The sequence below is a fragment of the Brugia malayi genome, assembly GCF_000002995.4.
Source record: "Brugia malayi strain FR3 genome assembly, contig: Bm_v4_Chr1_scaffold_001, whole genome shotgun sequence".
Classification (NCBI taxonomy): Eukaryota; Metazoa; Nematoda; class Chromadorea; order Rhabditida; family Onchocercidae; genus Brugia; species Brugia malayi.
The window spans coordinates 11,514,012-11,537,103 of NW_025062475.1; the positions used below are offsets into that span (position 1 = coordinate 11,514,012).

The following is a 23,092-nucleotide window of genomic DNA, read 5'->3' on the forward strand; positions in this document are numbered from 1 at the left end:
AGTTTTACACCAAACATGCCGGAACTTTCATTAAAAGAATGTAAAAACAATACCGTAGTAGAACAGCAAAATAAAATACATAAAATCACAACAAAGTTAAAGTTTATTTCTGAAAGCATTTTTACTCATGTTAGCATTCGATAAAATAATTCTTTGGCAAATTTTCTTTTCCTTCTACTGTCTCCCTTACATATACAAACACAGTAACATGATCACATACACAAAACAGTAGGTAAACAATGAAAAATCTATTCAAAAAATTAAAAAAAGGAACGAGTTAAAATACACAGCAAAATGTCTTTAAATCAAAAAAAAAAAAAAAACGTATCTGTATGAGGAAAAAAGGAACGTATGATTGATACACGTGTCCGATAATGAACTTCGTTGAAGTACACATGACAATTGCAACCTTACAAAGAAACTGTAATGAAAAACAAATGATTGCTACTTAAAGAATCTAAAACTTTTGTTGCTGTAGGATTGATTAAACTGATAACGATGAATCAAAGTTTATTCTAACAAGATGTAGTGAATCTCTGAGTTGTTAACAAAGACGACTGAATTCATAAAAAAATTTCTAATATACCAATACTTTCTAATTAAATTTATCCCGAAATGAAATTTAAATGAATAAACAGGAGAATGAAATCCCTAATGCTGTTTGCAAATCATACAACAACACATTACACAAATAATCAATTAAAGATTAAAAAAAAAAGACATAGCTTTGTAAAATCATGGCAACATATAAAAAAAAGGAAAAAAGAAGGAAGATTAATCTAGCGATCAAATAAAAAATAGTTTCTGAAAAAACTATAACATTTGTAAGTTAGTGAAGCTTAACTATCCAGAACTGAAAGAACATTAGCTAATCTATGCAAGAGGGACGAATCAGCTAATTAAAATAATTTGCTTACCGCCGTCTTAAGATTCATTAGAGGGAAAAGCTACACCACTGAGCAACTACAAGATGTGCTCTGTTAAATGAAGACAACTTATTAATTTATTACCATAATAATATAAATACTAACGCAAAACCTGCCAGAAATAGTCAATGAGCTTATTCATACATGAGATGAGCATAATAAAAAATCGTAGCATTTCAATATTTCGCTACAACAGATCAAGCAATCAATAACAAAATAAGTGTTATGTCATCCGGTTTGCCTCCTGGTGCGTCGATTCCGTGCTGCGATGCTTTTACTGCAAATGGAGACAAATGCTGCGTATCGAACGCTAACCTTCTTGCAGTAAGTGCTAAACTGTTGCAAGCTTTCTAAAAATAAATAAATTCAAAACAAGGAAATTTAAAACCACATTTCTGACACAGTACTGGTGCCAAAATCTGTGTTTAAATTTTAAGGCATTTAATATTACCAATCAAAAGTGCTAGGACGATTTAATATCTCGACTTTTAAGAGTTTCTAATGCAGTTTTTATATGTTTTAAAGAACTGCTCAAGGATCCAAAACTTAAATCCTTATTCTATTGTTATAGAATTATTTTCATCCTTTGCTGTTCTCTTATTCATTCCTTGTCCTTTCATTTGTTGCCATATTTCCTCATTATTAATTTCTATTCTTCACTACTCCAAGCCATTATCTGCCTCATTTGAAGCAATAAAGCACATTTTTTAAATTTTCAAGCAAGGACACATTGAAACTAGATCTACCTGCACATCACCTGGTTTGAGACCTGATAACTGCTTAACGATTTCATCTTCTGTCACATTATCCCACAAACCATCGGTTGCAAGCACAATAATATCACCGCTCATCAAATCCAATGATGCCGATTCAGCTTTCTCTGGAGAATCGCCAAGGAAACTACCGTTTCCTACAAAATTTTTTGAAAACATTAAAAATCTTCCATACCAGAACTTACAAACATATTAAGATTTCTGAAACCAAATAATTACTGCTGTAGATTTCATAAAATACCACTTACAATTATAAAAATAAGCTGGAATTTAAAATAAAAAACATTACGATAAATTTCACCATCATCCGTTGGAGGTAATGACAGTTGATACGGCGCGTTAAAATAATGAGTCTGTTCACGACTACGATATACTATCTCGCCATTCCGGATAACAAGATAACCCGAATCACCCAGATTAGCAGAATATAGCGTATCCTGATGAACAATAAGTACACAAGCTGTAGATGAGCCGGTTGGACGTGGTGGTTTTGCAAGTGCTTCGTATGCACGAGCTAGTAGCTTATCCGGTCGAGTTGGCTTAAACTGGCCTGAAATCGAAAAATCATTACGACGCTTCATTTTTAAACAGCAGTATTAAATTTTGCATCACTGTTGTGCAGTTATATTAAAATTCAGGTGATATCCACACGGAAATTTTGCTCTTTGTTTACGTAAGACAATACCTTTCATTACAATTTTTTGACACAGCTTCATCAAGCGACTGGAAAATTCCGATGGGTCGATGCCATAATTGCGCCAACCACCTACACCATCTGCCACACCTTTAAAGAAATACTGTGTATTCTTTATAAATTACCCATACTTCTTCACTAGAATCTAAAACTATACATTTAATACAAAATGCAGTACTTCAATATATTCAAATTATTGCATCTCATTAGGTTCTTCGCTGACAATAAACACTGAACACTTCGTATCATGATTTGTATTATATATCTGTCAGCTGTTACACAGCTTGCTAATTGCTGAACGGGTTGGTTCAATCAACCGTGCGGTTGGGCTTTTCTAACCTAATTTTACTGCAAACTGTTAACAAGAAAAAAGTAATGAACTTGTAACCAAAGTAATTTTTTTGGAACTGAAACTTAATAATTGCTTAACATTAGTTAAATTTCCATTTAGTGCCTTTCATGATTTATATGAATGTACAGCGTTGTACGCTTTGTGCAATTTGCTCTCTGACTATAGGGAAAATGAAGAGTAAAAAACGGAAAAGCACCTACCAACCACATATGTATTTTCGAAACGTGCAATGAAGCATGCATCATCACCAAAGACACCTTGATCAAGCACTGTCGAGGGTCCATTTTTGAGATGCTTTGGGAAACCACAACATGATGCATGTACGTCTTTCACATTTTGATGATGATGAACCGAAGCAACAGGTATATCAGTAGCGCAATGATTATGAAAACATCGACCAGAAGTAAAACAGCGTTCAGTCGCACCAGCTGTCACTAGGGCACGTACAGCTAAGGTACTGTAGCGCGATAACAGTTTCGTGCGGATCATTTCACCGTATTAAATGTGATCGCTCTCCTTATAAAATATTCAGCATTTATATTTTTATCATTTGTAATTCCTAAAAAATATATATTTTACTTTCATATATTGCCGTATAATTTACTGAAATTACACGCCTCAGTATAAAATAAATAGCTGAAGATTCAGTTGTACTGCAATATCTATTTTTAATATTTCAACAAATTTAAATGTATCATATGATTTAGATAATGAAAGAGTAGCCAAATTAATGTGTTTCCAAAGACCAAAACATAATATATAACTTAATCCAATCCATTCAATATCAACAAAAATCTAAATTACATGAGAAAATACCGAAATGTTTATCAAATATCTTGAACGCATTATTATTCAATGAGATTTAAGCTATTATTCAATGAAATCCTCGTTATATGGTGCAAAGTAAATCCATATACAACAGAAAGTACAACAAACAAAGCCTAACCAAGTCCACAAATTTAGCCAAGCACTCCACCAGCCCTTACATCCTACTCAATCCTTCAGCTCTATTTACACTTTGAGAATTTAATACGGTATACTGGAGAGATCTAAATGAAAACATTATTTCCGATTGGTGTTGTTCAAAAAGATTTGCAAAAAAAGACCTATGGCCTTTTCGTTTGAGCTTTTTTCATTGTTCAGTTTTATTTAAGCTTCTTTTACTGTTCAGTTCTAATATTTGTATTAAATTTTCTTCAGCTTTAAATTTTTTTAACTTACTCAATTTCTTCAATCTCTAATGCCAAATTTTTTTGTTCAAATTATACACTTCATATTTCTGTTCGTTAGTTTTTTTTCTCTGCTGTTCCCTTTTTATTTCTTACTTGTTTGAAATATAATTTTTGTTGTTGTCAATTCTTTCTTTATTGATCTGTAATTCAATTTAAAAGTGTCATATCTCGTTTTTCAAGATATATAATTAGATTATTGCATTGCATGTAAATGGACAATTCTTATGCATATAGCTGGGCAATTTGAAGAGAGTATGATATAGGTAGGTAGCAAGGAGTAGGCTTTTATCGAAATTCGTCAATTCCAGGATTTTGTTTGTATATCTAGTATATGTCTGGAAGATTTGAGAAGCTTCGTGTTTGGGTAGACGGTGATGTACAACAAGGATCTTCAACTGCTCAGCAACAACAACAACAGCAGTACTGTGATATGGAACAAATAGCATTACCACATAAGTATGATTTTCAATGTATTTTATTGTTTAAGTCAAGTTTTATTTTAAAATTTTATTAAAATTTTTATAAAAATTTACTAAAATAGTTCAAAAATAATCATTTTATATGCTGATCAGAATTAGAATCATGCGAAATTAATCGTTTCACATTTTAACTGAAATAGAATTATTTGAAATTAGTCGAAATTCGACGATATTTTTTAGATGTTAAATAGGGATGAAAATATTATGCGGATCAAATAATTTTTCTTATATCACGTAGACTTTCTTGTGTTATATCTGTAAGGACCAATAAAGAAATGAAAGGGTGATGTAGCATTGGCGTGTTTCTCGTATATAGCTCTTCGGTACAAATTAATGAAATCTTGTAAATGGTTTTATATGGATTTTTTTTCTTTTGCATTTATTAAATATTTCAGAGCGCGGTTATACCAGCTGTTTGAGTATGTTGAAAAGGAAATTGATTCTTTATACGAGGAGAATTGTGAATGTAAGATTTTTATTATTTTTGTTTTAGGAATAAATGCTTGTCTTTAAAAAAAAATTAGCAATATTTTCATAAAAGGTAAGTAGAAATTAATTTCCAACTACTTAGGATCAAATAAAAAGTTGTTATGAAAATAGCTAAGTGAACATCAAAATATTGTTGAAAGCTGTTCTTCTACTTTATATGTTTGACGTGACATTTGCGATGTCGTTATATGTTTTCTTCTATAAAATTATAAAATTATCTGCCAAGTCCAAATCTTCGGCTGGTTATTATAGTTATCGGTAATTGATAAATTCAATATTAATCTGGCATATTTTTTTTTTTACAATTTCCAATTTGCTGACTGCTTTTAAAACTTCACAATGGCAAGCAGCAGTTTAAGTGATGATTTCATAGAAAGTAAGTGGGAAATGATCTTTAATTCCTTAGGATCTAATAAAAATTATTTTTTAAATCTAAAAAGTGAAGTTCTACTGAAAAAGTAATGCAGAAATTGTCAATTCAAAAATGGATGACTATTGAAGTGTACAAAAGAAAAAAAGCTTGTAAGGTATAAATATTTGTAGTGCAAGCAAAGTTGAACCAATTAAGTGAACGGCTGGGTGAAACGGTAACGATATCACCTGAAATATGTTGTTCATCGAATGACCCGTTATCAGCACGAAAAGAAACTGGCAGAAAAGGTTGTTCTGTTCACTGTCGACTTTCTTTGAAGAATAACTCTCTTTAGTTTTATATTTCCTTTTTATGGTTCTTTTTTATAATTTTTTAATAAATTATAAGGCTGCGTTTCTTGACTACTGGTAGCACAATTCAGAAATGCCAGTAGCGCAGGTAGTTATTTAAAGTAGCATATTTTTGCGCGGTGACTACGATCCAAACATAAATGATGGCATAAAAGCAAAATAGGATTGGAATTTTCAATTTTTTGTTTATTTTTTGTTTTTAACCGTATTGTCGAATGCTTACTGTGTCAAATACTGAATAGAATTTGTGTTTTGAGAAGAGGAAGCTTATGAGCTGATTGGTTATAGTTTCAACAGCATTAATAATGAACTAATTAAATCATTAATCGCTGAAGCTATCTTAATTTGTCATTTATCTGCAGTGATAGAATTTATATTTACAGAAAGCGCTGCATAGAAATCAGTTATTTGATACTATTCATAATAATGTTGCATATTATAGGTAACCAAATGCGCCAGAAGTTGAAGACTGCTTTACGAGTACCACCGGGACGTCTGGTGCAGAGCCTGAAAGTTGTTAGTGATAGTTCACGTCGATGCAGATATGTTCGTTCGTTTTTAGGACATCGGGATGGTATATGGCATGTAACGGCAAGTCGTGGAACACAGCCAATCTTGGCAAGCGCCTCTGCTGGTCCATCAATTTTTATTCAATTTCCGTAGCTAACAAATAAATATGCATAACTAATAATAATACACTACTATTATTAAAATAGTAGTATAGGTTAAAATTGTCAAATAATCTAGTCAGATTTTCAGAATTTAATGCAATTTTATTCAAATAATATATTACAACTATTTAATAGATCAGACATGCTTGCTGTGGTCCTTGGATGTAGGTTCATGTTTGGCACAGTATACGGGTCATGTTGGTTCGGTTAATGGTGTTGCTTTCGGGCCGTCGACAACAGATTCTAATGAATTCATGCTTGCTACAGCTAGTGGCGATCGTACTGCACATATTTGGAAAGCCATTATTCCAGGTTGGTTAGTAGTGAAGTTTGGTTTGTTTCTTCTTTTAAAGGAATCTACAGGCATGCTCATGGCTCAGTTTGCTCTTGCTCATTCAATTCTACATTTCACTTGCCTAGAAAAGATATAAAGTAAATCAGGATATTCGAAAATTATAGCTCTATCTAATTTAATATTTATTAACATTCCATTTTGTTTGTTGTAGTTGCCAGTTTTTTTTTTTTTTGTGCTCCTTTTTCAACCTATGATCTTCAATAATATGAACTTTTCTTTTTCTATAAAATAAAAAATTTAGGCAATACCCAGCTTCCTGCTTTAAGCAGTGAAGATGATGAACTAGCTGAAAAAGAACAAACGAGTGGAGGGAATGATATTCAAGGTGAATGTTCTTTTATTAGATTAATGGTATTTCATTTTTATCATTTATTAATTTATTTCCTCATATGTTCAGGTGGTGGAGAGGTTCATGCATCATGTATTGTACGGCAACCACTCGTACGCTTGACAGGTCATGCTAATGCCGTAATGGCTGTTGAGTGGTTCAGCAGTGGTGAGCAGCTTATCACAGCTAGCTGGGATAGAACCGCTAACATTTATGATGCTGAACGAGGAGAGATTGTAAATATTTTGTCGGGTACGGTTTTTTTTCTATTTAATTATGCAAAAATTCTACTCTTTTTAGAAAAGTTTTATGCAGTTGTTGCGGAGATGAAAGTACAAATTGATAGAAGTAAGTATATAAAAATGAGTAATGAATAATTCAGATTTCAATTAAACGAGAAACAGGGTTATGGGAAAAAGTATCATGTATTTTATAGGCCATGATGACGAGTTGAATCACTGTAATGCTCATCCATCGCAAAAACTTATTGTTACTGCAAGCCGTGATTCTACTTTTCGCCTTTGGGATTTCCGGGAATCAATTCAATCTGTTGCGGTTTTTCAAGGACACATTGAGTATGGTGGTTATTACTTGGTGTTCTTAAATTTTGTATGAAATAATGAGAAATAATGATTCTTTTTGAAATTAATACAATTAGTTTTTGCAGCTCAGTCACGTCGGTTGTTTTTTCTTGCGGTGAAAAACTTGTTTCGGGTAGTGATGACCGATCAATCAAGGTTAATTATTCTTACAAAAAGTATTTTCTGAGAAACTTAATTTAAACTTTGAATCCGATTCTCAGTCCATTTATCTAAAAATTAGAAAATTCTATTTAGAAAAAATCTAAATTTTATATGGAATTCCATGACTCAATTAAAATTCAAACATTGTAGGTCTGGGATTTGCGCAATATGCGTAGTGCAATTGTAACCGTTCGTTTGGATAGCGCCGTTAATCGACTTTCAGTTTCATCACGAAATGTTGTTGCTATTCCACAGGATAATCGCAATATTCGATTATATGATTTGAACACCGTTCGATTAACAAGACTTCCTCGTGCTAGTGGACAAGTAAAGCATTATTACATTTAATTATTTTCGATTATTTTGATGAAATATGGAATTTTATGAACGTATCAAGCACATTAAAAAGAGAAAATGAAAGATTTAGGGATGTAATCACTCAAATTAAATCTTTACGAAAAGAATGATGAAAAGCTATCAAGATTTGACCAATGATTTTATATGTTTTATTGGGAAATTTCTTTTTGAGTGTCTGAATGAGAGTCAGCTATTTCTAGTTGTCTTTTATCTCAACCGAAATTTTTTACTTGAAGCACAATGTGAAGAAATGCATTAAAGAAAGAAGTGAAAAATTTAGGGAATATGATCTCTGAAATTGAATATTTACGAAAAGAACAATCAAATTGAGTTCAACCATTTAACATAATACAAGGGGAAAGAATTCCACATTAAGACTTTAATGTGGAATAAGGATGATAGTAGAGAAAAAAATCAGTTTTATTTTCTTGTCTGTTTTCCTTCAGCTGTAAACTTGTGTAATCGTCGCACTAATTGCTCTCTTGTGAATTATTCAGGTGATAACTTTCTTATGAATATAATTTTGCTTATTATTGTTTATATTTATTCCTTGTTAATTTTCAGAGCCATCGCCGTATAGTTTGTTGCACTGCTTGGGCGGATGATAATTCGAATTATGATCTGTTTACTTGTGGATTTGATAAGCAAGTTATTGCTTGGAAGACTACTTTCGAGAAAGATTAATTTATTTTCTATTTTTCAATTCGGCTTACTGTTTTGTTATTTAATAGTTGTTGTACATAATTTGAAACTAATAGTTATGATTAACTTCTCTTTTATTATTTGAAAATTCCATTTATCCCACAATTTTTTTCTTCGTTTGTTTTGTTTTGTATTATTTCTGCTGTTTTTAAACATTTTTACAACTGATGGCAAATTACAGTGCCAGTTTTGAAATCTCAAAGTGAAATTGCAATTTGTCGTTTGATCTTCCATGAGATTGTATGTGGAAGTTCTATTCTAAAATTATCTGTTTTAGAAAATGATAAGTCAAGTGATAATTTTTATAAATTATTTTTTGCGCCTCATAGTTGTTTTTAAATTTTTTGATTATATCCTTAATTTTAACTTGGAAAACATTCATATTGCGTTAAATTCACTTTGCTTTTAATAAATGTATTCATTCAAGTTCAAATGCTTTTTTTTTATGATTGTTAAATATATTTCTTAATGAATATTTATTAAAATATAGGAATTCTTATTTTGGCATTATTTTTCATAGACAACATTTACCAGAATTTAATTAATAAGCAATAAGCTGAAACAACATTTAGCATATGATATGAGGAAATGGAAATGAGAAGATAATAAAATGAGAAATGGATAAGAAGAGAAAAAATTCTGAAAGAATAAAAATCTAAATAGGATGCAAGTGAAAATTGAGAATTCTATAAAATCATTATTAAAGGTAACTCGATCGATTGATTCTCATAATTTTAGTCAATTTTACTTTTCCTTTGATGATATTAAAGTATAACTTCGTTACTTCTAACTCTGAAGCATTTTGCTATTAGTCAGAAATCATTTTTATATGAAATATATAACAGCATTTACGTCCTGCTATAACTTTACAGCATTTAAACACACTCACTAGTTGCATATGCTTCATTTATCAAATATGAAATTTTTATGAGAGATTAATTTTAAACTTGAAGGAAAACTTTTAATGCAAATATATGTAACATTCCAAATATGTATCAAAAATTTTAAATGGCTAGTAGTTACATAGGTAGTGACATATGTCATTTAACTTTAATCCCTTAATTATCAATTACTCATCACTTCTACCATACTTAGATACCAGTAAATATTGCAAAATCTTGAATGTTAGGGAAAAAGTAGAGTTGTGCATTGATATATGAATTTATGAATTTTCATTTTTCATAATTTCTTACCAAAACATAAAACGTAAAGGTCACGTTCACTGATTAAGAAAGGTCAAATTACCATCTGAAAGATAATAATGTTCAATTCCATTACGTTGAATAATTTGTTCGTTGATTATTGCTAGAAGAATTGATTTTCCTACAATAATACTTTAACTTATATGAGCAGGTAGAATAGAAAGAATGACCTAAGTTACTTTTATTCTTTTATCAATAAGTTTTTTCTCAGTACTTCTAATTACAATAAATCATTTCCATTTACTTCTAGTAAATTATTCAGTGATTTTTATTTCATACTAAACACGAATTAGGGAAATAAACAAACTACCATTATGAATTTTACTAGATAATAAAAATGAAATTAATAATATTCTATCACATAACAATCTTCATTAATCAATTATAGGATTGATTAACTAATCGATTGATCAGTAAATCTTTTTCATTTCAACTAAACATTTAACCTTAAAATGATATTTGTTCCATTCATGTCAAATTTTTAGCAATAATATATTATCCAAAAATATTTTATCTTAAGAAGTAGCAAATTATTTACTAATTAATTGGCGGCTACTTTTCATCACATAAACTATGCTATTATTAGTAAAAAAAAAATATTAGTAAAATTTAATACGAAATAATAAGTTTCTCATTAAACTGAATGCATTTCTATAATTTATGTTTCAGTTAATTTACAACTCTAAAATACATTACGTTTAGTAAAAAAAAAAAAAAAACATTTTGTAAATTTGTAATATTAATAGAATAAAAACTTTCATAAAAGTTCAAATAGAATGCTTAAAATAAGTGTAACATTTCCCAATTCTCAATTTTTTTTCTTTTTTTTTTTTTTTTAAGTTAACAAAGTAAATTCTTTTGATTATTAGTGATTACTGTTTATTTCACATTTTGAAATTAAACTATATTAAAAGTTTTGCTAAATTTAATCATTTCTTATTACTATTATTGTTTGTTATTTAACATCGAAATAACTCATTTCTACAACTTTGATGGATTGTTTACAAAAAAAAAAAAAAAAAATTAGATTAGAAAATTTAATGAAATTAAAAATGTATGGTTCATGCTGATAAGTATTGTTTTTGTTAAGTATAAAATGAATGTTCATTTCCTAGTGTAAACAAATGTCAACAATTTGGTGATTATATTCATTTCAATTAATATTAAATTTTTTTTTAAAGCTTTAAGATTAGGACGAAAAAAAAAATTTTTAGTAAATTAAAAAGTCAAAGATGTGTATATTTTAAAGAGCATATATACACATATTATTATTTGAAATATAAATAATAAATTTTAATTGAACATTTACTAACATAATTTTTGTTTTTGTTTTTACTATTTTAAATAGAAAAAATTTTGAGCTTCAAAATTAAGCATCGCGTCAGCTATGCTAAAATAAACAAATTCCACAAAATAAATTAATTAATTAATTTAACTTATCATAATAAATTTCATTACTTATTACTTACTATGTTTTAAGTATTTTATACAACTTGTTACGCAATAGTATAACATTTAATATTTTTTATAAAATTATTTTACGTTTATATATTTATTTAAAATATATTAAATAGTTATATGTTTCATTGCATAGAATCAAAGAAATTTTATGCTAAATGATTAAATAAATTTTAATAAATAATAATAAAATAATTTTTGTTAACACAAATTATAACTTTTTGAGAGAAAAAAAAAAAAAAAAAACAACAAATAAATACATTTAGTTTATCAGTTCATTTCACTAATCGATTTCCGATCGATTTCTTTGATTGATCTTTGCAAAATCTTTTATTTCCATAACTTATATTTTATAATTTATGTTTAAAGTTAGCAGAAATTTTTCTAATACTTACAAATTTTCATAATTTCATTAACAAATTGATGAAATTATGAAAACATTTTGATTCATTTTTAATACACAATAATTTTAATTAAAAATTTATTAATTTTTTTTCGGTATTAGGTCATTTTTTGACTTCATTACTTCTTATCAAATATGTTAAACTAATGGAACTTTTGTTTTCTTTTTTAATTTTTTATAATTTATTCACATATTCAATATAATATTTCAAATTTATATTGAAATAATTAAGTTTGTATGGGAGAAAATTGAAATATTAATTGAATAAAATAATAATCTAAGAATGGTATAAAAGTTTAGAAATTCATTTCAGTTTTTTTTTTTCTAGCATCATTATTCTGGCTTAATAAGTTATAGACTGATTTTTCAAAAGTAAACAAATTCAATGGTTTCAAAAATTTTCACTCTTTTATATAGCAAAATTCTCAGCTTTGCAAATTATTCTAAGATTGAGAGAGAGAGAGAGAAAAAAAAAAGGAAAGAATTGTCTTTTGGGAAAAATTTACTACTTTTAATGAATATTTTTGTTAGAGGAGCTATTTTTAAGAATACATTAATTTCATTTTGAAGCAGCAAAACAATAATACCCATTTAGTCGATAAAAAAAAAAAAATTCAAATTCGTTTTTTTTTTTTTTCCTTTCAGAAAGAAATTAGAAGAAGAAGAAAAGTAGGAGAAAAACATTGAATTTATTTTAATCTTTTCAATAAAAATAGACAATAAACTCAGTTAATAGGGCCTATAAGTAAGTGAAAGCAAAAAAAAAAAAAAAATAATAATAAGAAATGCATTTATTGATTACTATATGCTTATTAAGTTATTAATTTCATGCAACAGTATTGCATTAATAAATATTTAATGATAATATTTTGGATAATTAATTAAGTTGCAATAATAAAATGTAGTAACAAAGATAACAAACGATTAATATTTTAATAATTTCTTTTAGTTTTTCTTTTTTAATTTAAATGCTATTATAAATGTCGCATAATTTTAAGATTTCATGCAGCAATATTGCATTAATGAATATAATCCATATAATATTAGATAAATAATTAAATTACAGTAATAAAATATATTCATTTTTCCTTAAATGATTGATAACATTTTGCTTATAAAATAAATTTAATTATATACCTATCAACCATTATTCATTTCTGATTGAATCGATTAAAATGATTACCATATTTTCTTCCTATTTTTCATTAATTTCTTATAGCTTCTTTCTTTTTTTTTTTTTTTATCGACTAAATGGGTATTATTGTTTTGCTGCTTCAAAATGAAATTAATGTATCCTTAAAAGTAACGCCTCTAACAAATATTTATTAGAAGTTTTTTGAAAATTTTCTTCTAAAAGATAATTCATTTTTTTTTCCTTCTGTTTTATCTTTTTTTCTCTTTCTCTCTCTCTCTATCTCTCTCCCTGATTTTCAAAATAATTTCTAAAAGTAAAATTTTTGTTAAAATTTTGAAAAGTGTAAAAAAAAATGAAAGAAGAAAAAAAATTTTTTTTTTTTAAAGTGATTGAATTTTACTTTTTAAGGAAACAATTTATAGTAGCTTATTAAGTATGAAAAAAGAAAACGAAATGATAATTAATAATATATTAGTAATATTAGGAATGCTAAAATAGAAAGTAATAATTTTTTAAACTTTTTTATCATTGATCAATTAATTCACTGATAATATTATCAATATTCGATATGGGTAGGTGTGCTATGACAATTAATCTTGAATATATGCCTGTCAATGAAAACAATAAAGGTAAAAGCAAAATGATTATTCATTATAAAATTGGTAACGCCTATATGCAAAATGTCGTGCTGCTGCTGATAGGTTGACAACATCTACATACAAATATTGTCAACATGTCATTTTATACGTCATTTCCTTTCTTTTTTTTTTTTAAATTTTTTTTTGCTCAATTTTATTTTCATTGTTACATTTTTACCACTCAAATACACTCAATTTCAATACATTCATACGATAGGTTTAATTATTTTTTCCTTTTTTTTTCTGTAATATTTAAATTGTTTTTTTGCTTTATGTTTAATTGTTAATATTATATTTCTATTATTCAAAATTTTCACATTTTTAATCTTTATGTATAACATTAATATTAGAATTATTATATGTTTATAGAGAATAATGTTATAAATTGATATTATATGATAATATCATACCATTTGATCATTCCTAACTTTTTTAGTATTATAACAATTTATAAGTCATAATTTGTTTTTTTTTTTTTTTAAATATTTATAATTCATAATTTATTTTTTTTTTAGATCGATCAATGCTGAAAGTCTCAAAATATTAACATACTTAATTTAATTAAATTCATTTTTGCCATTTCATAAATTAGCGCTTTACAAATTAATCATAATTATTCGTTCCTGATTTGACTAAATTTTTGACCATTAAAATTACTATTACTATTACTATTAGTAATATTAATAACAATAATAATAATAAAAGTAGTAATACTAAAGGTTATTGTTATTCAACCAATTCATAAATTTTCGTTCCTTCCTTTTTAGTATTAAAAGAAGAAATGTTAAAATTTGAAATAAAGTTCAATTAGGTAAATTAGAATGATTAATTAATCGTCATTTCATGTCATCCATTTATTTTGCAATTTTTCCATTTTCATTTCTCATACTTACTTTTTTTTTTTTTCTCACTTAGCTTATAATTAAATAAAAATTGCTATAGTCTGATTTATTTTAAATCCCAAAAACTTTCAAACTTTCTATTAACAAATTAAATTCTAGGTCGTTATCTGGATTATAAAAATAAAAAATAAAATATTTCGATCATTTAAAATGTGTGTATTGCATTATTTTTACTCGTTGATTTTTAAAATTTATAATAAATAATGGAAATTGAAAATGAAATAAATGTTATCAGTGTTAATGCCAAGAGCAAAAATTGATAATGCAAAAGATGAACTAATGCTTAAGATAATTTTTAGATATTGCATTCAAAATTAAAATTAGTTCTAATTAATTTAAAAACATATTGATATTATCATAACTAATTCTTATTATATCATTTGTTTTATGTCTTAAACAAAACAAAACAAAATTTTAAAAAAGAAAAAGTATTATTGCTCTTTGTTTATTTCATTTAATTTCATTTTTTTCTTTTCATTTTAAAATAATATTTCTTTATTTAATTTATATATTTATTATTTCAAACATTTGCATAATTTATTTTTGTTTTTAACGTTGGTAAATTTCAAAAGATATAGTAGTACAATCAATTTATTTCAATTATAAAAATTGTAATATTTTTGTTATAGTATTTGATTAATTTATTATTTATTGTTTTTTTTTTCAAATTTTATCTTTGATTAATCGATTAACATATTAACGATTAAAGAAAATATTGTTTATGAATTAATATCATATTGATTAGCTAATAATTTTTGCAAATATCTAAAATAGCTGCATAAATATTTCAAATAGCTAATCTTCTAAATATTCTTAAAGCTATTTTTCATTTTCTTCAAAAATTTCTATAATATTTGATTGAAAAAAAAAAAAAAGCGGTGATGTGAACGAAATTTTACTTTGTAAGTTTATTTTATATAAAATGAATTTTGTCATTTTCAAAAACACTTACATCTATGGTTGAGAAAAAAAAAAATAAATAAATAAACTGCAATGAATTTTAGTTAATAGTTAATTGATTAATTAATTATTGTATTTTCAAATGATATATTAATTTAATATTCTAGTGTTTATTGTATTGTAAAATATGTAAAATAAAATTATCAACAAATAATTCATTAGCAAAAATTAATTTCAGAATTAAATTGTTAAGTAATTTATTTGCAAAAAAAAAAAATCTGTAAAAAATGATTAATTAGTGAAAAGTTAAAATAAAATTTTTATATTATTCCAACTATTATTATTATTATTATTATTATTATTGTTGATGTTATATTTGAATTTGTTCAGTAAATAATTAAATTTGGATGAAAAATGCAACAGTTTATTTAGAAAAAATTTATTAAACTAAAAGAAGAAAAGCTTATAAGCAGATGGAATAACAGAAAAATAAGTAGAAATGAAAGGAAAAAAAAAAATTGAGAAAGTAAGAATTAATTAAGATTATGGATTAACTATAATCGATATAAGTATTATTCGTCTTACATATTTCCAATAAGAACGAGAACTAACCAAAAAAACGTAAGAAAATTTTTCTTTCCCTTACAATCGCTCTGGTTTTCATTTATTTATGATTTTTTTAAATTTAAATTTTTTTCAATTTTATTAAATCTAAAAATTAAAAAAAAAACATTGTCTCTAATATCAATTTTTATTTTTGTGAAAAAAATTTTATAAAAATGATGAAATAAAAACAAAAAGAAAATATAAAATGTACAACAAAAAAAAAAAGAAAAATTAATTTATTTAATTGCTATTAAATTAAATACTATAAAATAAAAAGAAAAAAAAAGTATATTTTAGGATGATAATTGGTCGAAGTAATATAACTCAAAGCATTAAAAAATAAAAAATTATTAATGGAACGAGAAGAATTTGACATAGCTAATGCGGAAATGTTAAGCGCAAATGTAACAAACAATTCAGCTAATTCATCAGCAAAGCTACAAATGATAAATAATCATCATCATCATCAACAATCATTATTCTTTCTAACTCGTTTATTTTGTTGCTGCTACTATTGCTGTCCATGTAAATTATGCAATCACAATAACACTGATCAAAATTTGATTAATACAAATATTAATTTGTCATTAGCGCCTGATGCTAATTGTCGTAATTCATCTACTTTTCCAATTATTTCACGAAATCTTTTGCAAATGCATTCAAAAGTTTCAAATCCAAGAACTTATCATTCCGTATTTAATAATGATAGTAAACAACGATGTAAGTTTTTTGTTTGTTTATTTGTTTATTTGTTTATTTGCTAATTTTTGTTATTATATTTTATATATATATATAGAAGGAGTTTTTCCCATTCCTTTTATCTCTCTTTCTTTTGTTTTATTTTTTCCTTAAATTAATTGACTCGTTTCTTTTTTTTTTTTTTTTTTTTTTCTACTAAAAATAAATAATTTGCAAGAATAAAATCTATTTTGTCTTATTCATAAGTGCTAAATTTTAAAATTTGCAATATATTGAAATTTTTACTTTTTAAAAACACTTTTAAAAATAAATATTTTGACAAAATGCTCGTCTTTTTTTTTTCTATTGTTCAAATGTGAAAATTTTTATTGCTTAAATTAAATTAAAAATTTTATCAATGTTAAAAAAATTTTTTTTTTTTTACAAAATAGTTTTAGAAACAAAATGAAATTGCCAATTTCAAATAAGAAATTTAAAAAAAAAAAAAAACCAAATTTTTAAAATGTACTTTTGAAAAATTTTGCAAAGAATTTGTTTCTAAAAAGAAAAAAAAAATCATTGAAAAACATTTCTTTTGGAAATTATTAAAAAATTTTGAATTTATACTCATTAATATCTTTCGCTTCATTAATTAAGCATTAATGATACATTTTTATTTCTTTGCAATTAAACTATATGTCAACCAACTATAAATAACAATTTGTAATGCAAATTCACAACTACAATTCTGATAAATAATTTCTTTTGCTTATCTAAAATAATAAAAATTTATGATAAATTGATGTAAATTTTTTTTTAAAAAAAGAGAAAAGTTAATAAACTTGAAATCTTATCAAAATTAATACATTCAATATTGGTATTTTGATTTATAATTCTTTATGAAATATTGGAAATGCTTTTATCTTTTATTTTTGCATTGCAAAAAGATAACAATAAAATTGCTAGGATAAAATGAAATAAATATGCCTAGAATCTTTCATTTTCTAAAGCTATGACAAAAAGACTAGGCTTAATAAAAAACATACAAATATTTTATATATGCTAAAATAGAATTCCAATAAAAAAAAAAAAAAAATGAAAATGAAAATGAAAATAATAGCTGTATTTTTGTCCAAATGAATAATATTTTAGATTTTGTGATTAAAAAATAACTAATAATTAAATAATTAAATTAAAAAAAAGAGAATGATTAATTCGAAAAGTTTTGCTAAATTTTGTAAAGTTTAAAAGAAAAAAGAGAAAAACTTTTCATTCAATTTTATTAGAAATTAATACAGAAAAATGGAAATTTTGCAAAAACTTTGGATGCATAAAAAATTAATTTTTCAACAACTTTTTTCTTCGATTTTTAAGAGAAATGAAAAAAAAAAAGCTAAAGAATGCATAATTTATCTTTTAAAAATGAAAATCTTATTAGATTCAAAATTCCATTTTCATATGTTAGTGAAAGAATTTTCAGGCATTTAAATTTTCAGGCAAAATATATAATTTTCCCAAATATGTAAATAGGTTATCCAGAAAAAGTTGTTCTATTTTTTGTTCTGAAATTTTTCGATTTTTTAGAAAAATTAGAAAAGACTAAAGTATGAGTAATTTCTTTTTTCTTAAAAATGTAAATCTCATTAAATTCAAAATATTCTCTTAAATTATTGTAAAACGCATATGAAATCCGAGAACTGAAAATATTCGGGAAAAAGAAGTTGAAAAATGAGAGAATTTGCTGCTTCTCAAATTATTTATTTTTCAAAAATAATTTATTTTTTTTTTTTTTTTTTGAATTTTTCATCGATCAATTTTTGAATAAATTAGCAAATGAGTTAATTAAAGTTATAACTATTGAATTGAAGCCATTCTAATTTTCGATATACAATTATTATTATTGTTACTGCTATTTATATTATTAATAACATTCAATTAAGCTTACTTTTGTCCTTATACTAATTATTTAATCTAAATTTCATTTATTTAACATTTTTTTTAGCAATTAATTTACAAAGACATTAAAAAAATTACCTAAGTGCAATTAATGCTTTCACTTCAGAATGCGCCAATTCAATATATTTATGTTTATTGTTCATTGTTCAATATATTTATGTTTATTGTTTATTGTTCAATATATTTATGTTTATTGTTTAATATATTTATGTTTATTGTTTACTGCTTAATATATTTATGTTTATTGTTTATTGTTCAATATATTTATATTTTTAATTTGTTTTTTGTTTTTTGCAGTGCGCAGACTATCAGCTGCATTTTTCAAAGCCGCTGGAAATGGATTTGGCCGGCCCAGTAAGTTCTTTTTTTAAAGACATTTCTTAAGAAATTTAGACTTATAAGCTTTTTTGATTCTTGGCCAAAAAAATCTACTAAGTTATTTAAAATTTTACAATAATCATAATAAAAAAAAAGCTAAAATTTGATTCACTAAAGTCTTTTGATGTTTGAAGAACGAAGTAAGTAATTATTTACATAATTATGTTTTAATTAATTTGCAAATTTCTGATAAATATTATTTAGTGATAATAATTACTGTTAATAGTAATTAGTAATGTACCCAAAATTAAGACAGAATTTTCTAAGAGTTATTGTGAATTAGTATAGCTAAAGTTTATTATTTAGACAATAAAATGTCTAATTTAATTCTTATTTTTCGATTGCTATTTAAAAAATTAACAATTCAAAACATTGAGTTAAAATGTTAAATGAAACTTTTTGAATTTAGCATAACTAAGCATATATGAATTTTTAAATAACATAAAATCAAATCAATTACATTTATCATCCAGTTAAATTAAATTAAATTTCATTAAATCAACAGAAAAGTTTAAAATACAAATAAACATTAATGGAAAATTTTCCAAACACTCAAACATTAGTGCATGCTATTGATTAACATATTGATTTCAGATTAATGAATTAATAATTAGTTTAGTTCTGTTACACTTACTAAAATTTCTTTCAGTACTTTTGATTAAAAAATATTATAGCATTTTGCATAAGACAAAAGAAAAAAATTAAAATGAAATTTCAGTGAATTACTAGCTATCATATTTCGATATTTTTCATTGAATTGATTAGATTACAGATTAAAATTGATAAGTAGGTTGAAAGATAAGAGGTTTGATTAATATTTAAAAATTGTTTAAATGTTTAAAAGACAATTTAAATCTTTCAAGCATTTATGTCGATGCCAATTTAGTTTACTTGAGAAAAATTTATCTTTAAATCTTATATTAGACTGTTTGGAATAATTCTAAAGATTTTATTAATTTTGAAACTAATATTCTCAAAAGTAACGATACGAAAGGTAAAATACCAATTGCGCCCCTAGTAATTTCGATTAAAGTTGTAATTCCAATCTAAAAACTTTTCTTTAAATAATCTGCGAGAAAAAATGGAAAATATAAAAATTGAAGAAATCAAAGTTTTCTCCACAAATTATTTCACATTTTCCTATTTTATTTGTTTGTTCGTTAAATGAAATCTCAACTAAACTTTAAAGCAGCGGAATAATACTTGAAAAAGCAAAAAAAGAATAAATTGACAAAAAATGAAGTGACTAAAATTTTGATAATTTTATTCAAATAATTGCTTCTCTCTCTCTCTCTCTCTCTTTCTCTCTCCATTTCAAAAAAAGGAAGCTATTGTTCAATTAGTTTAAATAAAAATTAACAAGTAAACAAAGTAATGAATTGATTAAAGCAAACAAAATATAAAATTTATTTCTCAACGATCAATTCCTTATTTTGTAAATATAAATAACAAAAATTGTGCAATTAGTCTTTTCAGTAAACAAATTTTCAAAAAAAAGTGTCAAACTTAAAATATACTATTCGTTTTGTCCTTAAATTAACTCAGATTATTAGTCTATTATTCTAGGTTAGAAGTGAACTAACACTTTGTTATTTTAAATTTTGACAACAATTTGAAATATTTTACAGACTGAAAAAAAATTTACACTTTTGAACTAAACTATTGCACTCAAAAAGGAAAAAAAAATTGTTTATTACTTTTTTTTTTAATTGAATTTTAAGTTTTGAATAATAAAATTTGCTGTCATACTTTTATTATCACTTTGCTAAATAGTTTTTACTATATCGAATATTGTTTTTGTGTTTTAAAATTATCCATTTTAATTTTTATCTTCATTCTAAATTTAACTTAATCGTATATTTAGCACATTTCAAACAATGGGTTGTTAATGATAATATAAACAGTTATATCACATCAGATTATGTGAAATTTTTTGAAACTGATTCAAATTTATTTGTCTCGAATTAAACCAGGTTAATAAAAATTTTCAATACGATTTATAACTTCTTCACTTCAAATTTCTCAATAGTTGTTAGCATTTTGATAAAATAAAAAAAGAAATTTCTAAATAAATTTTATGCATTTCACAATAAACATCATTCTTGTTTGCCTTTCAATTACTTTATATTAGATCTCGAATGATTTACTTATCATTGCTTTCTTCCTCATTCATACAACTATCATTTTCTCAAAATGCTTTCAATTAAATTGAAATTTTTGATAATAACAAAAAAAAGAAAAGAAAAAACATTTAAATAAAAGAAAAAAAAAAAAAAAAAAATTTATATTTAACTAATACTTTAATGTCAAACATATTCAGATGTATTATTGGAAAAAAGAATTGAAAAATAAAATTTCTTCCTAAATTATTATTTCATTTCAATTTAAAAATCCAATTTATCACGACACACATACACACACACACACAGACACAGACATACACACATGCATATGTATTGTTCATATAGCAGAAACAATAACAGTAGGATAGAATGAATTGTATTTTAATCTGCAATATGCTAATATAATTTTATTATTCATTTAGAACATTTTTTAATTCAAAAAAAATTTGTAAATTTCTTTTTTGTAAAATTTAATTGAAATAAACAAAGAAGTTGTAAGTTTTTTTGACATTCTATCCAAGTTTATTATTTCATTTCATTTATTTTATCTCATTTCATCTTTTATCTAAATGTTTACTTAATTTTTTAATTTGCTATAACGAGATAACAATGATTTATTTTGCTTCATTTTTATTATGTTTGTCTTATTATTTAGTAGAATTATCTTTTGAATTTTATAAATTATGAGATTTATCTTTAAACATACACCTTTATATCATGGGTAAAATGAAATGAAATGACTTGAATGAATGATTGAATATAATATGGTAGTAATATGTCTAAAAAATTTTAGCTTAATTACGAAGTTACTATCACATAGTGATCGATTGAAATTTCACTGATTGAATTGATCGAAATACTTTGATAGGTCGATTTGATTTCTTCGATCTTTTTTTAACATAATTCCGAGAAAGAGTCTCATTTCATCTGCAATTATAGTTTAAGCAAGAGAAGTCTTATATTTTTGGATTATTTTAATGACATCTACATTAAGCATTACTTTCTTGTTTTTTCCAATACTGTAACATAATTAAATTATCACGGTGTTGATAAAAAAAAAAAAAAAATGATTGAAATTGCATTAAAATTTTAAATTGGAGAAATTAAAAAATTTGAAATTTTAAATATATTTCAAAGAGAATGTCAAACTTCATTACTAACATATTGAATCGAATGATGTAGCATGAAAAAAATCTCGTTGAATTTAAACATACATCATTTAATCTTTTCAATAAAATAATTAATGCTTACAAATTAACTTACCCACAAATAATGAATATAAAAATAGATTTAAATAGGATGATTCATTTGCTGAACTATTTTCAGACACAAATACTCATTCAGTTAAATCATGCATTCATTTCTGAAAAATTTTCTACCTCTTTCATTTTATTATTGCTGTTTAATCACAATTTATTCCAGGCATCAAAATTGTTTCTAACTTTTTCTTTTTTTTTTTTAAAGAGATTATGAGATTTTTTTTGATTGATCAAACAATTCTTTATTAACTTAGTAAAATCAAAATGTAAATTATTCAATTAATAACTAAGAATGTAGAAGTGCTTTGACTTTTGCAGTGTATTAATTTTGTATTAGAATTTCAATTTTCATCAATTATTTATTCGAGGCTTCAAGTTTCAATCCTGCACACTTTTATAGCAAATAAGTTAAAATGAGATGATTAAATGATTTTGAATAGAACGATAAAAATGATAATTGATCAAATATTTCATTAGAAATCATTATCACAAATAGATTCCTTTCAACACTTTTCGCATTTCATTTCAATTTAAGAAAGTTAATTTTTCAATACTTAAAGAAATTTGATTACAGCATTACAGAAACTAGTTTCCAGAAAATTAAACGTAAAGTAAATTACTTTTATCATA

At 24.8% G+C, this 23,092-nt stretch overlaps 2 protein-coding genes across 3 annotated transcripts; one reads left to right on the forward strand and one right to left on the reverse strand.

Moving 5' to 3' along the window:
- Positions 1–1,123: 1,123 nt before the first annotated feature.
- Positions 1,124–3,234, reverse strand: Bm6256 (5-azacytidine resistance protein azr1, putative; the record flags this gene model as incomplete). The annotated part of the gene is made up of 5 exons (XM_001895572.2): positions 1,124–1,276; positions 1,673–1,836; positions 2,001–2,249; positions 2,385–2,483; positions 2,946–3,234. 5 exons carry the CDS (start codon positions 3,232–3,234, stop codon positions 1,124–1,126), a joined length of 954 nt encoding a protein of 317 aa, XP_001895607.2.
- Positions 3,235–4,308: 1,074 nt separating this feature from the next.
- On the forward strand, positions 4,309–8,806 carry Bm1970 (the record flags this gene model as incomplete). Of its 2 annotated transcripts, none has more annotated exons than XM_043077521.1 (11): positions 4,309–4,433; positions 4,852–4,922; positions 5,489–5,605; positions 6,111–6,302; positions 6,475–6,651; positions 6,936–7,019; positions 7,092–7,274; positions 7,459–7,597; positions 7,690–7,759; positions 7,916–8,092; positions 8,687–8,806. In XM_043077521.1, 11 exons carry the CDS (start codon positions 4,309–4,311, stop codon positions 8,804–8,806), a joined length of 1,455 nt encoding a protein of 484 aa, XP_042933455.1. The 2 variants fall into 2 exon arrangements, with proteins under 2 accessions (XP_042933455.1, XP_042933456.1); XM_043077522.1 differs by having other exon boundaries at positions 4,408–4,433.
- Between the last annotated feature and the right edge of the window lie 14,286 nt (positions 8,807–23,092).